This window comes from Cetorhinus maximus, chromosome 22, assembly GCF_964194155.1.
Source record: "Cetorhinus maximus chromosome 22, sCetMax3.hap1.1, whole genome shotgun sequence".
In the NCBI taxonomy this organism is placed as follows: domain Eukaryota; kingdom Metazoa; phylum Chordata; class Chondrichthyes; order Lamniformes; family Cetorhinidae; genus Cetorhinus; species Cetorhinus maximus.
In genome coordinates this window covers 17,510,298-17,530,079 of record NC_135900.1, presented here as the reverse complement: position 1 = coordinate 17,530,079, position 19,782 = coordinate 17,510,298, and the positions used below count along the sequence as shown (strand labels likewise).

The following is a 19,782-nucleotide window of genomic DNA, read 5'->3' as shown; positions in this document are numbered from 1 at the left end:
GTCTCTGCCATGGGTGGTCAGGCCAAGCCCAAGGATGTAATGGGGCAAGTGCAGGAGAAAACTTCATTTCTTGGCATGGAAGGCAAACACTGACTATGCCTTCAATGTCTTTATCCAGGTGCAACCACCATACATGTAGACGAGCCAATGCTTTTGTTTTGATGATTCCCATGTGACTGAGGTGAAGTTCTTTTTACACTCGTGTTTGGGATTTTGAAGGAATAGCAACTCTGATTCCCCATAACAAACAACTGTCTTGCAGAGTCAGCTCAAATCTACGGATGCAGTAAGGTTTAAGCTCAGTAGTCACTTCTTGAGGTACACACCAACCCTCCTGTGTGTTCAGGTAAACTTTGGGGAGCACAGCATCCCGCTGCATTTCAAGTCACTTTAACAGGTAACACGTGGTAACAGGTAACCTGGTTCACATTGAAAGCAGTGACTTCACTTCGGGTTGCGGATCTGTGGTGTAACAGAAGCCTGGAAAGTGCATCCACATTTCCATGATTCTCAGTAGAGTGAAATGTAATTTTGTACTGGTAAGCAGATAAAATCAGTGCCCAAATAAAATCAAAATACTGCGGATGCTGGAAATCTGAAACGAAAACAGAAAATGCTGGAAAAACTCAGCAATTCTAACAGCATCTGTGGAGAGAAAGACACAGTTAACATTTTGAGCCCGTATGACTTCTTCAGAGCTAAAGAGAAGTAAAAATGTGATGAAATGTATACTGTTAAAGGGGGGGGGTGTGGAGCAGGATAGAAGGCCAGCAATAGGTGGAGGCAAAGGAGAGATTGACAAAGATGTCATGAGCAAAAGGACAAAGGGGTGTTAGTGGTAGTGGTACTGGTTAAAGGAGGTGCTGATGGTGGCATTAAGGTCAGAAAGCAGAATGTGATAATAGCAGGACAAGGGTAAGCACTCTGGAAAGAACAACATGAACAAGTGACAGATGGCACTAGTGGAGTGGGATGGGGAGAGGGACCGGTGGTGGAAAAAAAGATCAAAAATAGGATAAAAGGTGAGGATAAAACAATGATTAAAGATTAAAATAAATAAAAATAAGTGGATAAAAAAAAATGAATATTGAAAAAAGGTAATAAAAAAGGGGTGAGGATGGAGGAGAGAGTTCATGGTCTGAAGATGTTGAACTCAATGTTAAGTCCAGAAGGCTGTAAAGTGCCTAATCGGAGGATGAGGTGCTGTTCCTCCAGTTTGCTTGAGCTTCACTGGAACATTGCAGCAGGCCAAGGACAGACATGTGGACATGAGAGGAAGATAGTGTGTTGAAATGGCTGGTGACAGGAAGGTCTGGGTCATGCTTGAGGAGAGAGTGAAGGTGTTCCGCAAAGCAGTCACCCAGTCTGCGTTTGGTCTCAGTGCCCACTTTTGTAGGTGTACAGTGACAAGTGTTGGGATTTGTGACTTTGGACTAAGCAACCAGGTCAAAGGCTTGTGGTCTGTAATTAAGATGAATTTACACCTATACAAATATTGGTGGAACTTCTTGACTCCATGGAATAGTTCAAGACATTCTTTCTCAATTTGGGCATAATTTTATTCTGCCTTGGACAATGTGCGTGAAGCATATGCAAATGGGCCTTTCACTGCTATCAGGAAATGTTGTGGGAGGTGATAGCTCCAACACCATAACCAGGTACATCACAAGCCAGGCTGACAGGTAACTTTTCATTGAGCATTTGTGCTTTAGCATAAGTGAGCTCTTGCTTGAGTTCCTTGAAGCTTTCCTGACAGGCTTGTGACCAGTCCCATTTTGCATTCTTCAGATTATTCAGTGGTGCTGCCTTGGTAGCCAAACTGGAAATGAACTTGCCGAAGTAATTCACAAGTCCCAAAAACAAATGAAGCTGCTTAACATTTTTGGGCTGCGGTGCATTTGCCACTGCCTCCACCTTTCTGGGTGAGGTCGAGAGGTGAGTTTCATCGATCACATGTCCCAGGTACTTCACTGAGGGCTTCAGGAATGAACATTTGGATTTCTTACAGCGGATGCCATATTTTTCCAGTCTACACAGGACACTGCCTAGGTTCTCTAAATGAGTTGGGAGGTTTTTCCCGGTGATGAGCATGTCATCTTGAAAGCAGATTGTACCAGGGTGGCCCTGCGGTATTTTGTCCATGGCCTGCTGGAATAAGACTGGTGATGAAGCGATTCCAAATGGTAGTTGTTCGTATTGATATAGACCTCCGTGTATACTTCCTGGAATCTTCACTTAGCTGTGTTTGCAAAAATGCCTGTGATAGGTCAAGCTTTGTGAATAATTCACCTTCATTCAGAGCAGTGAACAGGTCCTCAATTTTCGGTAGCAGGTACTGAAGCACTTCAGGAAAGGATTAATGGTGATTTTATAGTCACCACATATTCTGATAGACCCCGTCATCCTTCACTACTGGGACTATTGGAGCTGCCCACTCTGCATAATCAACTTTCCCAATTATCTGAAAGTTTTCACCTAGTTCCTGCTCAATTTTCTGTCACATTACATAGGGAACTGAACGCGGTTTGAAGACCTTGGAGAAGCTTCAGCCTTCGCAGAAAGTTTGGCTTCAATGTCTTTAATAACTCCAAGACCTTCTTTGAAGGCATCAGTATGGTTGTCTAACGAGGACTGCAACATGGGGTTGCAATGCACTTTATTTATTTTATTCCAGCCCTTTTCTTTTAGCCAGTTCCTGCCCATAAGCTATGGTCGACCTCCTTTCCCGATGAAAAGTGGCAACCTTGCTATTTGATCCCCATATTTCGCTTGAACCAAGTATGTTCACAGGCTCACCAGTGTAGGTGCTAAACTGGAGGAGGGTTTTCTCCAATGGGCATTTCTTGAAATTTTTCACCCATGTCTTCTCTGAAGCAGTAGAAACAGATGCACCAGTGGCAACCTCCATTTCAACCATTTTATCATTTAAGGCAATGCCAACTTTTACTACTTCATCTAGTTTCAGATCAGACTGAACACTATACAATTGCTCTTCCTCATTGTCACTATTAGTTTCATTTCTGTCTCGTCTGGACTCGCATTACTTTTGCATTTTGTTTCCGAGTAGTGCATCTTTTTAAAATGCCTATTTATTTTCAAGTGTGACTTAAGACCATAAGACATAGGAGCAGAAATTAGGCCATTCGGCCTATCGAGTCTGCTCCGCCTTTCAATCATGGCTGATAAGTTTCTCAACACCATTCTCCCGCCTTCTCGCTGTAACCTTTGATCCCCTTACCAATCAAGAACCTATCTATCTCGGTCTTAAATACACTCAATGACCTGGCCTCCACAGCCTTCTGTGGCAATGAATTCCATAGATTCACCACTCTCTGGCTAAAGAAGTTTCTCCTCATCTCTGTTCTAAAAGGTCTTCCCTTTACTCTGAGGCTGTGCCCTCGGGTCCTAGTCTCTCCTACTAATGGAAACATCTTCCCCACGTCCACTCTATCCAGGCCTTTCAGTATTCTGTAAGTTTCAATCTGATCCCCTCTCATCCTTCTAAACTCCATCGAGTATAGACCCAGAATCCTCAAATATTCCTCATATGTTAAGGCTTTCATTCCTGGGATCATTCTCGTGAACCTCCTCTGGACCCTCTCTAGGGCCAGCACATCCTTCCTGAGATACGGGGCCCAAAATTGCTCACAATATTCTAAATGTGGTCTGCCCAGAGCCTTATAAAGCCTCAGCAGCACATCCCTGCTTTTATATTCTAGTCCTCTCGAAATAAATGCCAACATTGCATTTGCCTTCCTAACTACCGACTCAACCTGCAAGTTAACCTTAAGAGAATCCTGGACTAGGACTCCCAAGTCCCTTTGCACTCCAGATTTCTGAATTCTCTCCCCATTTAGAAAATAGTCCATGCCTCTATTCTTCCGACCAAAGTGCATGACCTCACACTTCCCCACGTTGTATTCCATCTGCCACTTCTTTGCCCATTCTCCTAACCTGTCTAAATCCTTCTGCAGCCTCCCCACCTCCTCAATACTACCTGTCCCTCTACCTATCTTTGTATCATCTGCAAACTTAGCCACAATGCCCTCAGTTCCTTCATCTAGATCATTAATGTATAAAGTGAAAAGTTGTGGTCCCAACAGTGACCCCTGCGGAACTCCACTAGTCACCAGCTGCCATCCTGAGAAGGACCCCCTTATCCCCACTCTCTGCCTCCTGCCAGACAGCCAATCTTCTATCCATGCTAGTACCTTGCCACCATGAGCTCTTATCTTACTGAGCAGCCTCCTGTGTGGCACCTTGTCAAAGGCCTTCTGGAAGTCCAAGTAGATAACATCCATTGGCTCTACTTTGTCTAACCTGCTTGTTACCTCCTAAAAGAATTCTAACAGAGTTGTCAGGCATGACCTCCTTGTCTATGTGCTCCTCATGACGCCCTTTTCTTGGAGATACTGCTTTACTGTGATGAGCCTTTGATCTATGTGCACGCTGTATGTGCCCTTTTTTTCCACAGTAGCGACAATCAGCAGTTTTCCACTTACAAGCTTCTGCATTATACCCTATTCCATTGCAGCGGTAACATGTTTGAAAGCGAGTATACCCTGACTTTACTATTTTAACTTTGGCATTGTTAGAATGTGCTTTCAAGTCTCCAGTCTGTTTCTCTGCCATTTCTATGCTTTGTGCAATCTCGAACGCTTTCTTCAGTGTCAACTCTTGCTCCGCTAACAATCTATGCTGAATTCATTCATTTCTTAGACCACAAACCAAGCAATCACTCAACTCTTCTTCCAGGTAACCTTTAAAGTCACAATGTTCCACTAATTTTCTCAACTCAGCCTGAAACTGAGAAACTGACTCACTCTCATGCTGTTTTCTTAGGTGAAACTTGAATCTCTCGGCAATAATTGCTGGTCTGGGATCAAAGTGCTTTTTCAAAACATCCACAAGCTCTTTAAAACTTTTATCTGCTGGCTTGTCAGGAGCATGAGATTTCTCAGTAAAGTGAAATTTTTCATTCCAATGACTGTAAGAAACACTGAGGCCTGCTTTTCCTCTTCAATCTCATTCGCAATGAAAAACTGTTCTATTTGCTCGACACCAACTACAAAGTCCATAGTAGCTGGATCAAAAGCCTCCAGTAATGATAACCCCATCCTCGTCACCACTTGAAGTGTTTTGTCACTTCTTAACAATTAAGGATATACACACAGCTATCTGCAACTGAGCTCCAACAACTTCCTGTGTGGAAAACAGAGGGTTCCTCTATTCCTTAGTCTCCAGCTGAGGGCAATACATCCGAGACTTAGCACAACTTACTGGCTGGTTTTTTATATCAATTCTTTATAACTAAAATGTCCTTTTACAAAGAAGCATAAACATATAAGTTGAAAAATAAATTAAAGTATAAAATAATACAGTATACAGGTAAGTGTTTCAGATAACTTTGTAATTGCTTCCGATTGGTAAAGTGATGATTCTTATTAGAGGAACAACAGAAATTCCACTTAGTAGAGAATTCCGTTAGGTAGTGCACTGGATCTGGCAAAGTTTACTGTATATCACCATTTCTTCACTGTCACCAGGTCAAAATCCGGAACTCCTTTCCTAACAGCGCTGTGGGTGTACCAACACCACATGGACTACAGAAGTTGAAGGCGGCAAGGCGACAGCTCACCATCACCTTCTCAAGGGCAATTAGGGGTGGGCAATAAATGCTGTCCTAGCCAGCTATGCCCACATCCTGTGAACAAATAAATTAAAAAGTTTGCTAGTGCTGCTGGTAGGATTTAAACTAGCATATCGGGAGGGTTGGGAAACTTATCATTTCAGAAGGGAGAGAGCCAAAGATGGAAATGATGTGCAGAAAATTAGTTTAAAAAGTGTGGAAAGGCAAGAGGAAAGAAAGGCTAGAAAATATACAACAAATGACATGTTAAGTGATTGGTGGTCTATACTTTAATGCAAGGAATCTAATGTAGAGGTGGATGAGCTGAGGATGCAGATATAGACACTTGGAAGTATAACACAGCTATTCCTGAAAAATGGCTTAAAGAAGGCAGGAATAGCAGTTCAACATTCCAGGTAAAAGGTTTTCAGTTCATATAGAGAAGGGGGAAAGGAGCAGGAGAAGTCACAGTATTGGTTAAAGCCATAAGGAGGGCTAATATGCTAAAAGGATCATCAATTGAGGCCCTGTGAGTTGAACAAAGACATAAAATGGCAATCGTACTGCTGGGAGTGTACTTTAGACCACAAAAGTGTAAGGGGTAGATAAAAGAGCAAACATGTAGGCAAATTGCTGAGAAGTGCATGAACAATAGGGCAGTAATAGCAGGGGATTGCAACAACCCTATTATTAACTGAGATAAAATCAGCACAAAAGGTGCAGAGGGTGCAGAATTCTTAAAATGCAAAATAGCCCAACAAGAGAAGGGGCAATTCTGACTACTTCTAGAAAAAGCTGAGCAGGTGGGAGTTGTATCAGTAGGAGAGCATTTTGGTGGTAGTGATCATAATTCAGTTAAGTTTTGCATAGTTATGGGAAAGGACATAGACCAAGGGTAAGTACTCTCAATCGAGAAAGAACCAATTTTATTAAGCTGAGATGTGATTTAGCAGAAGTGAACTGGAAACACAGATTGATGGTAAATCAGTTTCAGAGCAGGGGGAAGTATTCAGGGAGGAGACAGCGAGGGTTCAGAACAATCTGTTTCCACAAAGAAAAATGGGACTCCCAGATTTACAGTCCGGATGTCAAGGAGTACACAAGGTAGAATAAGGTGATAAGGGAAACATATGTTAGAGGCGGAGAGCTAAATACTGCAAAATGCCTGGAGAAGATATTGCTATAGAAAGTATAGGTATAAAACGAAGAAGGAAATTAGGACAGTAGAAAGAGGACATTAAAAAATATTGGCAAGTAAAATCAAGGAGAGCCCGAAGATGTTTTAATAATACATAAAGAGCAAGAGGATAACTTAGGAAAGAGTAGGGTCTATTAGAGATCAAAAAGGTAACCTGTGCATGGAGGTGGAATATATGGGCGTGGTTCTTAATGAATACTTAATTCATCTTCATAAATGAGGGTAATGATGCGAACATTGTAATTAAGGAGGTGGAGTGTGAAATATTGGAAAGGATAAATATAGTGACAGAAGAAGTACTAAAGGGTTTAGCATCTTTGAATGTAGATAAAGCACCAGGCAGATGGAATGTATCCCAGGTCATTAAGGGAAGCAAGGGAGGAAATAGTGGAGGGTCGGAGTATCATTTTTCAGTCCTTTCTGGCTACAGGTGTGGTGTCAGCAGACTGGATGGTTGCGAATGTACCATTGTTTAAAAGGGGAGGAAGGGATAAACCAAATAACTATAGGTCGTCCAGCCTAACGTCTGCGGTGAGCAAATTATTGGAAAAGATTGTGAGAAACACAGTATGAATTGTGAATTTAAAAGGCACTGATTAATCAAGGGCAGTTAGCATGGATTTGTTAAAGAAAGGTTGTGTCTGACAAACTTGATTAAATTTGAGGTACCTGGGAGAGTTGATGAAGGTAGCACATTTGATGCAGTCTGTGTGGATTTGACAATGTCACACGGAAGATTGGTCAGAAAAGTAAAAGCATCCCAGGGAAAGTGGCAAATTGGATCCAAAATTGGCTCATTGGTAGGAAATAAAGGACAGTTATTGATGAGTATTTTGTGATTGGATTGTTCCCATTGGGGCTCCACTGGGCTCAGTATTGGATCCCTAGCTCATCGTGATATCTAATAAATGATTTAGGCTTAAATTTAAGCAGGTAACATTACAAAGTTTGTAGATGATACAAAAACTAACCATGTAGTTGATGGTGAGGATCAAGGCTGTGGACTGTAGGAAGATATCATTAGGCTGGTCAGCCGGGCTGAAAAGTGACAAATGGAATTCAGTTCAGAGAAGTATGAGATAATACTTTTGGGGAGAATAAACAAGGCAAGAGAATACACAATAAATGGTAGCATACTGAGAAGTGTAAAGGAATAAAGGACTTTGGTGTACATGTCCACAGATTCCTGAAGGTAGCACGACAGGTAGATAATGCAATGAAGAAAGTGTAGAGGATACTTCTCTTTGAATTGAGGTATAAAATATAAGAGCGGGGAGGATATGCTATAACTGTATTAAACACTAGTTAGGCTGCAGCTAGAATATAGTGTACAATTCTGGTTGTCACATTATAGCAAGGAGGTGATTGCACTAAAGAGAGCTCAAAAGATTTATGAGAATGTTGCCAGGACTGAAGAATTTTATTTAAGAGGAAAGTTTAGATAGGCTGGTGTTGTTTTCTTTGGAATAGTCGAGGCTGAGGTGTGATTTAATTGAGGTGTATAAATTTATGAGGGGCCTAGTTAGAATGACCAGGAAGGAACTTAGCAGAGAGGTCAAAGTAATCGGTAAAAGGATTAAAGAGGAGTTGAGGAGAAATGTTTTCACCCAGAGAGTGGTGAGGGTCTGGAACTCAGTGCCGAAAAGCTGGTAGAGGCAGAAATTCTCTTTGCTTTTAAGAAGTACTAGAATATGCATCTGAAGTCTCATAACCTACCAGGCTATGAAACAAGAGTTGGAAAGTGCGATTAGGCTAGATAGCTGTTTTTGGCTGGCACAGACATGATGGGCCAAATGGCCTCTTGCTATGCAGTAAATTTTCTTGATTCTATGATCTGAATGTGCCAACCCATGTATGCTCAGGCTATTCTGCTGTCTGGAAAATCACTCCAGAGGCTGAAATGGACAAGAATCTGGCATAACTGCCCTTGTTCTTCCTAATACCAGTGTTAAACCGATAATAATCGCGTGGGAATTCTGTCCATTGTTAGAAGAAGAAGTAACAGCTAAGTATCCATTTTTTTGTATGATAAGTATGTAGATCTTTTTCAATGGCATATGTTTGAATTGTTTAAAACCTTCAGTCAGAAACAAACAAAACTTAGCCAAACTTCTACAAGATTGTTAACTGTGGATCTGCTCGTCCTCATTTTTTCGAGGTGTCTCACATAAAAATTAATAGGCTGACATTCAAATGGGGAGGATCTGCTATTTCGATAAGTGTTTGATATCATCCTGGTGCAATAAGATTCAAATATTCAGACTTTGTATGTAAGTGCGTGTGGCTGGACTCTCATAGCTTGGGCCCATGCTTCCTGAAGATGGGTGACCTTCCTTTTGAGGAAAGCATTAATCAACAAGATGGCACACAGCACAGCATAAAGTGAAAATCCACTCATCTTATTTGCCTCTTGAGATTAATATGATGGGTTTCTCTTGAAACATTGGAGAGTGCCTCCAAAGACCAGCGTGCAGGAAGATTTGGAAATTACATTTTTGAGCTTAGTGGCAGGAGCCTCTACTAGAGCAATCACGGCAAAAAATTGATGCAGATCAATGAAGCTATTTTGTGGTTTTAATGTGATTCATTTCAAAAGTTCTATAGTAGCATCGCTTTTGAGCGAGTTGCGTCAACCTTTGCTGGTTTCTTAGGTTGATATGTTGCCATAGTTCATTGTACTTACAGTAAGACTTAAAGCAAAATCATGCATTTCATACAAAAATTGTTCACGTTGATGGGAAAGTTTCCTGTGGATGTTATGTGTAACAAAATTGTAAACGTACTTTTAAAAACCCTGTTATGATTTTGGCAGAAATGGTGAACAGAAGTAAATCTTCCTCTGTGATAATGGAAGAAACAAAGTAGCTTACAGTGAACTATCAGATTGGAAATATCTCAAAGATACCAAGCTCCAAAAGTATAAGCTTGCTATGACAAGGGAAACTTGATCAGTTTAGTAGTGATTATCATGGAGCCTTGAGTTTCACCTTCCAAAACATCAAGATATCCTTAGGTTCTCACTTTTAAATGATATTTCTGCACTCAAGTTTTCCATGTGCTAGTGGCTTCCACATTCTAACCACTCTTTGGGTGAAGTTTCTCTGAATTCTGTATCTTGTATTAAGCCTTTACTCTAACTGTGCTGTACTTGGATGAGAGTTGATTGGCCCTATCTTTGTTTTTATTGCTTCATGGGATGTGGGTGTTGCTGGGAAGGCCAGCATTTGCTGCCCATCCCTCATTACCCTTGAACTGAGGGCATGCTCAGTCTATCACAACAGTTTTGCAATTTGTATTTATTTTGAGATGCATGCCCTAAATTCAGAAGTAATAAGTGCACCAAGACTTCAGAGATTTTTTTAAAAGCTAAATTAAACATTTATTAACAAAAGAAAGGATTCTAGCACATATATAGGTCTACAAATTACCACTATAATAACTCCTAAAACCCCAAATTAACCTGGCTTCTAGTTACACCCCCATTAAGGCAACAGTAAAAACAAATAGATTCAGGCAAGTCAACAGTAGAATTCAAAGGACAATAGAATTCAAAATGGCTTTTCCCAGCTTCAGTTTCTGTAAAGAGCAAGTTTAATGCACAAATATGAAGGTTTCTTATACTTCTGGGAGATCTTGCAATGCCTTCCCCAATGCACAGCCTCATTCCCCTTTTAATGTAAATTCCATTGTCCCCATTTGTCTTTGGAACTTTACCTTTCTCATAATATAAATGTTTTCATGGTGCTAATATTATCAGTAACCTTTGAGAAAAATAAACACACTGCTTGCCTAGCTTCTCTGACTAGGTGTAAACATCCTACCATCTCTTTGAAATTCAAACTGCCCTGATTTATCTAAAAATGCAAATTCTCCTCACCTTACATTCTAAGACTTCAGCCATATTTACGCATTTGGCATTTCAAACCTAGCTTCTTTTGATATATCAAAGCCACAGGACCAGCTGTCTCCAACTCCATTAAATCCCACACACACACAAACTATCCAACCCCCATTGTTATCCTACTTTTACAATAAATCACAATAATATTGAGAATTATTATACTTTTATGACAAAGTTGTTGGAGTAAAATAGTACATTTGCTTATTCTAGTTACAAAAAGTATGTGTTAGGCCAGAAATTTGCCAATTAAGGCCCACCCATCGTGATGCATGCCTGGAAGCACTGAGCGCTCCCTGTGTGGGCGGGGGAGGGGAGGATTCCCTGAGGCACAGAAGGGGCCTCAGGGTGATTTGTTTCAGTCTTAAACTTTTAAATAAAGGATTTTTAAACTTTTGAAACATGTCCCCTCATGTGACAGTGTCACATGAGCTGGGACATGTTAATGAAACTTTGCAAAAAAATTTAACTGATTTTTTTTAAACACTTCATGAAACCTCATCCTGCCCGTGGATGAGGTTCCATGAAAAATGCGAAGGCTGCCTGGGCTCTTCGCCTGCCCGTCAACCTTAAGGTTGGACGGAGAGCTCATTTAATCACTTTAATTACTTTTTAATAGGCCTTTGACAGTTCAGCGGGCACGCAGCTGAGTCGGCTGCGCACCCCTGAACTGAAAATCTTAATGACGCGCGGTGATGTCGGGACGCACGCCCGACATCACCTTGTGTCACTTTACGCGTTGGCGAGCAGACCCCGCTCCCCGCTCGCCAATGGGAAAATACTGCCCTTGGTGTCTCAAGTGGAGAATCACAGGGTTAGCTCCCACACGTATGCAGAGGACACCCAGTTTTAACTCTTCATCAGACCTCTCAGACACCTTTACATCGAACTATAACTGCCTTCCCCGCCATTTTAATTAAAAACAAAATCTCTCAACCCCTGACCACATTGGTGGTGTTTGACTGCCTGTATGTTCCTGAATATTGGAAAGATCAAAGCCATTATTTTCAGCCATCATGATGAACTCTCTTCCCTTGCCAGTGACTCCATCTTCCTTTCCCCACTTGCTCAAACTGAACCAGACTGCGTGTGTCTTTGGCACCCTGTTTAATCCAGACCTGGGCTTTAAGCCCCATACCCTATCCATCACTAAATGGCTTATTTTTGCCTTTGCAACAATGCCTGTGCTGCCCCTACCTTAGCCCATTAATCACTTCACTCATCTTCCTATACTTTCTATAGCAAAATCTCCTCCAGGCCTTTTGCACTATTTAGCTTTTTGTATCTAACATATGCTTCCCCTTTCACCTTATCCTACCTTGTATTCTCCTTGACTTCAGTGGGACTCTAGACCTGGGAGTCCCAACCTGTTTCTTTGTGGAAACATATTTGTTCTGAACCCTCACTATCACCTCCTTGAATACCTTCCCTGTTCTGAAACTGATTTACCTTCAATCTGTATTTCCAGTTCACTTCTGCTAAGTCACATCTCAGCTTAATAAAATTGGTTCTTCCTCGATTGAGAACTTTTACTCTTGATCTATCCATGACCTTTCCCACAACAATGCAAAATCTAACTGAAGTATGATCACTAACAACAAAATGATTTCCTATTGATACAACTCGCACCTGCTCAGCTTCATTTTCTAGAAGTGGTCAGAATTGCCCCTTCTCTTGTTGGGCTATTTTGCATTTTAAAAATTCTTCACCCTTTGTACCGACCTTATCCCAGTTAATAACAGGGTTGTTGAAAACCCCAACTATTACTGGCCTATTGTTCATGCACTTCTCAGCAATTTGCCTACTACATGTTTGCTCTTTTAACTCCCCCTTACAGTTTTGGAGTCTATAGTACACTCCCAGCAGTACGATTGCCCTTTTATGCCTTTGTTCAACTCACAAGGCCTCAATTGATGATCGTTTTAGCATATCATCTCTCCTTCCAACATTATGGGCAGAATTTTGCTCTTGGTGGGCGGGCGGGCCCCACCAAAACTGGGCCCGCCACTATTTTGAGTGGGCGGGCCAATTAAGGCCCGCCTAGCGGCCTGCCCGACAGGAAGTGCTATGCGCTGCCTGTGCAGGGGTGGGGGGGGGGGATTCCCCATCTGTCAAAGTGCACATCTCCCTGAGACTAAGTGCTGTCTCATGGAGATTACTGACAGTCTAAACAACTTTAAAAATAAAAAAATTATTAACATGCCCCCCTCATGTGACAATGTCACACGAGATGGGACATGTTAAGAAGAAGCACAGAAACTTTATTAAACTTTTTAAAAACAGACATGAAACCTCATCCCGCCAGTCGCAAACATGCCACTGATTCTATCTCTGCATTTCAACCTGCCATTGGGAAATTGAAATATTGCAACTCACTTAATAAAGGTATCCCACACGCCACGTTTCCCACTCTTGCGGGCTCCATAAAATGCACCCCCCCACCCCCCTCCCTCCGACCCCCGACCCCCGCAGATGTGCACTTCGGTATGGAGCCAGGTGAGAATATCATTTTATTAACGCAGTCTCTTAAATTTTCTATATTTGGTATGCAGAGAAAAAGAGCATTCTTTCAAGCAAACTTGAAGGCGAGTGGATTACAGATTGAAGCAACGAGATCGGTGAGTGCTTATTTGATATTTATATTTTCCATTGTTAAGTGTATCCAGTAGAAATCTAGCCCAAGGGTCTGCTGTCACCCTGCGGGGCATTCCAGGGCATGATTTTTAACCCTCTCTAACTTGTTCATTTAGACAGAGTTAAATTTGGGCTGAGCTCTCGAGAAGTAGCGCGTGGCATATATCTTGTACCAAATGCAAGTCTGTGTTCTTTTTGGTCTCTTTTCCCTTGGCTAATTTCCCTCTTTGTTTTCTTGCCCTCTCCTCACTTTATAAATGTTGTTACTGTGGTGTAGTGTAATGGCACCTGTTGCCTTCCAGTGTTAAGTTTTCCATTCCTCGTATGTAACCTTAAAGAGTGAATGTTGGCAGGCTAATCATATCATGAGATGTCAAGGAGCCATGTATAGACATTTCCCAGCAAAGTCATGTGACAGTGGTCAGCAGTGGGGGCCCTGGTTTCTTTTAATGGTGCTTAGAGCAAAATTTGAGGTTTAATGCCTTGAAAAAGATCATTTTCAAAGCTAACTCATTCGTGCCTCCTAATGCTGCAGTTCTACATGATCTTTCAGTCTACCAATTGATTCAGCTCAAACCCATCCCTATCCCATATCTCTTCCCTCCTTGGGGATTTGAGGTGAGTTTGCTGGAACAGAAATAATGAGAGTGGAAGATCTGGAGGGCAGCGTGAGGGTGGTGAAACAAAAACATGTCAAGTGATAATGTAGATGGAAAACAGAGAGGGCAGTCGGGTGGGGAAGTCTAAGTGGCCTTTTGCCACTTTCTGTACGGTGTTCGGGCAAACTTGATTTCTAATTTTTTAAGTGCTCGTTGTGTTCATAACATATTTGGTGATTTACTTTGAAACGTAAAATGCCTGTTTTCCCAACTAATGGGACACCAATAGGAATTTTGTGCCAGGACCTTTCAATGCGGGTAATGCTACAAGGAATTAAAAAAGAAAAAAGACTGAAGATAGATGAGCATGAGAAGAGAGTGTAGCAAAGAGGGAAAGCCTTGGGGATTTGAGGTGAGTTTGCTGGAACAGAAATAATGAGAGTGGAAGATCTGGCGGGCAGCGTGAGGGTGGTGAAACAAAAACATGTCAAGTGATAATGTAGATGGAAAACAGAGAGGGCAGTCGGGTGGGGAAGTCTAATAATAAGCAGGAAGCAATGACAGGATGGGGAGAGCATCAGTGAAATAAAAACAGGACCACAAAAGCATAACAAGAATGCCTAAAGGCAGGGGTATGCAGGAGTTTCAAGTGGAATGAATGGTCTGGGTTTTGGGTGGTAATGACAGCACAACTGTCGGAACTCGCCATCGTTACTCCACTGAAACTGACAGCAACTTGGGGAGTCCAAACATGTGCAGAGTAACATACAAATCCAGGCGTTACTGATTCGATGCTCCTCTGGAGGATACACTTTTGCAGAGCTCCATCTCCCTGAGCAATCAGTGAATTGACAAAAACTTCCACTCTTACACTGTCAGTCTTGCTGTAAATCAGTTGGAGAAGTTGTGCCTTGTTGAATGAGTGTAACTGTGTTTTTAGTGGTGTACAAAGTTCATGATTACTGTTAAACAGTTATACTGACCCTGAAAAGCTAATTCTATTTTTGTGGAATGTCAGGTAGGAACATAGGTGCAGGAGTAGGCCATTTGGCCTGTTGAACCTGCTCCACCATTTAAACAGATCATGGCTGATCATTTACCTCAATGCTATTTTTCCGCACTATCCCCATATCCCTTGATGTTATTAGTATCCAGAAATCTATTGATTTTTGTCTTGAACGTGCACATTGTGTGGGGGCATGCATGCGAAAGAGCACAGAAATCTCCTTGAGGCACGGAGCCGTAATATTAAAGACAGAAAAAGATTATTTAGACATGTCCCCTCATGTGACAGCGTCACTTAAGGTGGGACATGTTTAGCAAATGTTAGAAATTTTTTAACTTAATTAATAAACCCTTCATGAAACCTCATCCCACCCGTGGATGAGGTTTCATGAAAAAATGTGAAGGCCACCTGGGCTCTTCGCCTGCCCGCCAACCTTAAGGTTGGACGGGCAGCATTCTTAACTACTTTAATTACTTTCTTAATGGCCTTAATAGGCCTTTGACAGTTCGGCGGCTGCGCGCCTGCCGAACTGAGGATCAGATTGACGCGCGGTGACGTCGGGTCACCCGCCCGACGTCACCGCACATCATTTTACGCGTCGGCAAGCGGGCCCCACCCCCCGCTCGCCGACCCGAAAATTCATCCCCAGGAGATCCCTGTGACTTGGCAGATTTAAACTGCCATTGGGAAAGAGGCAATGCACGCCACAGAGAATGCTAAATCATTGTGGGCAGTTTTCTTTGAAGTCAGCAGCAAGCACCATTGCTGCAATGCTGATTGCAGGATCCAATCCAATGAATCTGCAGTGAGGAAAGGAGCAGCATTGCCTAACAATCTTGGGAGTCGGGTAATGGAAAAGACCAGCACCAAACACCAGAAAAATTGCCAGAGAGGAATGAAACAAAAATAGAAGGAGAAGTGGACAGCAAGAATGCACCAGAAAATGGAAGCAGGACATCATGACCGGCAATACATGTAGGACAGGCAACATGTCCTTCGTAGTGCTGGAAGTAGCACTATAATGGGATATTAAATACCTTCTGTTTTCACACACACTCACCTGCACACTTGCAAACTTCCTACACCACTTTCCTCATCACACAATGTTGATTGCCCCTTTCTTGTAAAATGCATATTCTTTGACCTGCTGTGAGTAATACAAAAGGAGATCTTATATTTAAAAAGCTTACATGTTTGTTTTCACTTATATTTACTTTTAACAAGTTTTTGAAATCACTTGATGGATTTCTGGAAGCCATATTATTTCCTGTTCTCTGGTACAACTAGCATTCAGAATACATTTGCATTCTTATGTCTAAACTATGGGAATGTGACAATGGATGGTTACTTTAGCATTGTAAATTTACTTCTGTTTTTCTGTAGCCCGTCACCATGACCTGTTTTCCCTCAATAGGACACGCTAGTCCAACTAATAGATATTCCGTGAATTAGTGCAACATTTTGTTATAATTACTACAGTGGACAAAAAATTCTTGTGTTGGATTTTGCGGTCAGTGGTGAAGCAACAGCGCTTGCTGCCCATCTCGAAGAAGACCACCCCAAACATCTCGGTATCTCTATGGTATGGATGTTCCCTTTCCTGACAGCAGATTAAATCTGGTGCCAAATGAAGGAGATGTCTTGGCGTACATGAGCATTGATGTCAGCGAGCAGAATAAGCAGCCAGTTACATTGAAGTATTCTCACAAACATCAACCAAGGAATGAAAAGCACTGATTATCTTGCACTTTTAAATTTTCAGATAATGAAATTAATTATCATGACTTTAAGATGGAAGCTATTATATCGTAAACATTTAAAAATAAATTTTAAAAATATGTGGAATTTATAATGATGAGCCAATTTGACATTCCACAAATATAAAATTAGCATACCAGGGCCAATGAGGGTGTTTAGCAATAATTATGAACTTAGTACTCTGGTGAAGAGGGCTATTTTGGTTTTTAACAAAATGTAACATGTTCAAGGGTTTTAACAGCGAGACTGACAGTGTAAAATTGAAAGTTTTGTCAATTCACCAATTGCTTAAAGATTACACTCTGAGCTGACTTAACAGCACATACTGTGGAGGCGTGTAGAATTACTGACAGTAACTTTTAAATTTCTGCGCATGTGCGGACTCCCAAAGTTGCTGTCAATTTTAATTTGGTAGGAACGGCGAATATTGACAGTTTTGCCATCATTATCACAGCAAAATTGGGTCACTGGGCTGGAATTTGCTGAAATATACAACTAGTGGCGAAGAATGATACCCTGTGAATTGCAAAACTTTGCTGATGCCTGAACATTTTGCGCTGCTCTGCTGTTAGCTTCATGAAAAACAGCAGCTCGCACTTAATTCATGAAACTCAGGTGGACGTTTTCTCAATTTACACATTAATTATCCATTAAACTCAACATAGAAAGCTAAGCCTAGTAATTAAGATCATAAGCACCCTTAATGAATTGTTAATCACTCTTTCAAATCTCTTAGGTGCAGAAAGTTAACAATTAAAAGTCTCATTCATGCGCATTGGAAATGTTTAAAAAGTCAAATTTTAAATGGTTAAATGTTTTGTCTTTTACTTTGTATCTCTCTTACTCTCACTCTTTATCCAGCCTAACTCTCCCTAAGAAAATACAATAATGGGGCAATTGTACACCAAGATCCCAGATGTCTTGTAGCCCTTGGTGTGCCATTATAAGCTCACACTTGCAGGGCAAAAGAATTCTGCACTGAAGGGTGCAGGAACAAGTCAGGCTAACAAGAGATGCCCCACTACAGAAAATTCTAAGCCATTATAATCTCCTTAGAATAGGCTCAGAAATTTCCAGTAACTTCATGGAGAAGGTCCATTTTTCAGTGTGTAACTTTTTTAATTCCCTCTCATTAGAAACTTCAAACTGTGCTTACACCCAGCTCACCCACAGCTACAGCAGTGGCTGAAGGGCTTGCTGTTTAAGTTTTCATTGTAAAGTTTGCTACATCAGAAATTTCTCTGCAGACCATGGGTGGGATTTTCCAGCCCTGCCCTCCATTGGGATCGTCTGGTCCCGCTGTAAGTCAATGGACTTTTGGCTGGGCCGGCGAATTGCCCGTGGCGGGTCCTGCCACAATGGGGCTGGAAAATCCTGGCCCACATTTTTATGATTCCCATACATGTATGTGAAAAACGCACGCACACTCATTAAAATGGAGTTGACCAATTTTGATGGATCTAAAAAGACACTTCACTTATGAAGTTGCTTAAACATTTTGAAGCATAACCTGACAGCTGCTCTGAAATCTCAGTGATAATAAACCATTTGTGCTTGTTCTTTGCACTGTGCCATCAATATACAAATATTCGGCTATAGTGCACACATCTGGCCTGAAGTCACTTGTTATAATCTTATACAAGTTTATATATCCAAGATGGATTGATACCTGCTGCATTGTACATTGCCCATTTTCATGTGGGGGAATGGTCGACCGGTCAAAATGATGTAAATTGAGAACAGAGAATCCTGGAGGTACTCAGCGGATCTGGCAATGTCTGTGGAGAGAGAAACAGAGTTAACGTTTCAGGTCAGACCCAAGGTCGTCAAACTAAAAGGTCAATTCTGTATCTCTATGGACAAATGCTGCTTGACATGCTAAGTATTTCCAATATTTTCTGTTTTTATTTCAGATTTCCAGCATCCACAGTATTTTGCTTTCGTTTTGGTTAAAAAAAATGTGTTTGTGCACCGTGTTTCACATTGTTAAATTGTATTCGTAGGTTTTGGACCACAGCTGTATTTTTCTGAAACTCCATGCACCGTGGGAACTTCTCTGTCGTCATGCAGAAACCCTTCATATCAAACTACCTCTGCATTCCAATGATATGAAGCAGAGAACCTCCAGATTCAACTGCATCACTAAGATTTTCTCAGTGAACGAAGACAAAATTCCACCAGAGCCTGAATATTTCACTGCACCATTTGAGATGGAGCATATTAACAGTTTTCAAACTGCCGATCGTGAATCCTTCTTCCCACCAGCTACTCGAAGCAGGATAGTAAGTTAATGACAAACCGTGTTACGACCATCTCCTAGGCCGTAATTGTAATTGAAAAAAAATTCACCGAAATTGAGTACAGAACGTTCATAACTTCTCACAAACATGATCGAATCCAAACTTCAGCTGAGCAATTTTTCCTTATGGTGGATACTTGTTTCATCTGGGGATGGAGGGACTTCCTTAACATTTCTCCCTCATTATCATGTTTCTTATTTTGATTTGCAATGAACCATTTTTTGCAATTGTTTACACTCTGAAGTTGAACACGGTGCTTGTGGGTAATCACTTTTTCAATCTAATTCTGCAGGTCAAGTACATTCTGAATCGTTGTGAATATAAAAAAGGAAACTCACGTAAGTTTGGTATCACCAAACTTTTGGACTCAAAGACATACAGCGCAGCCTATCCCCTCCATGATGTAAGTAAATTTAGACAGTTAATTGTTCCTCAAAACTTGTCAGCCAATTGCTGCTGCATGAGGTGAATGTACACTTATTATAGACAGAAAATGAAACATTATGTGAAGCAACTTCAGATAATTAGGTAATTACTTAATAGACATGATTGGAATGATTCTGTTGACTTAGAGGTATAGGGCAGGATTTAATGTATCCCGACACAGTGGGAACCATTGTAGCCAGGTCTGTTTAATTGTGGGAAAGGCCGCATATCAGTCTCTCGGCGGGAAAACCTCCTGTGATTAAGTTGGAGGTAGGAACAGGCCCATGGGGGAACTTGCCCAATCGCAGCGGTTGTCATTTAGGCTCATTACCGA

General features: G+C 41.4%; 1 protein-coding gene across 2 annotated transcripts in view; it reads left to right on the top strand.

Moving 5' to 3' along the window:
* Positions 1-19,782, top strand: part of ano6 (anoctamin 6) — a 162,895-nt gene that overhangs the window by 86,444 nt on the left and 56,669 nt on the right. For both annotated transcript variants that reach the window (XM_078567863.1, XM_078567862.1), the window contains 3 exons: positions 13,278-13,343; positions 18,726-19,004; positions 19,315-19,425. In XM_078567863.1, the coding sequence (XP_078423989.1) occupies positions 13,278-13,343; positions 18,726-19,004; positions 19,315-19,425 (456 nt within the window). The remainder of the gene's footprint in view (positions 1-13,277; positions 13,344-18,725; positions 19,005-19,314; positions 19,426-19,782) is intronic.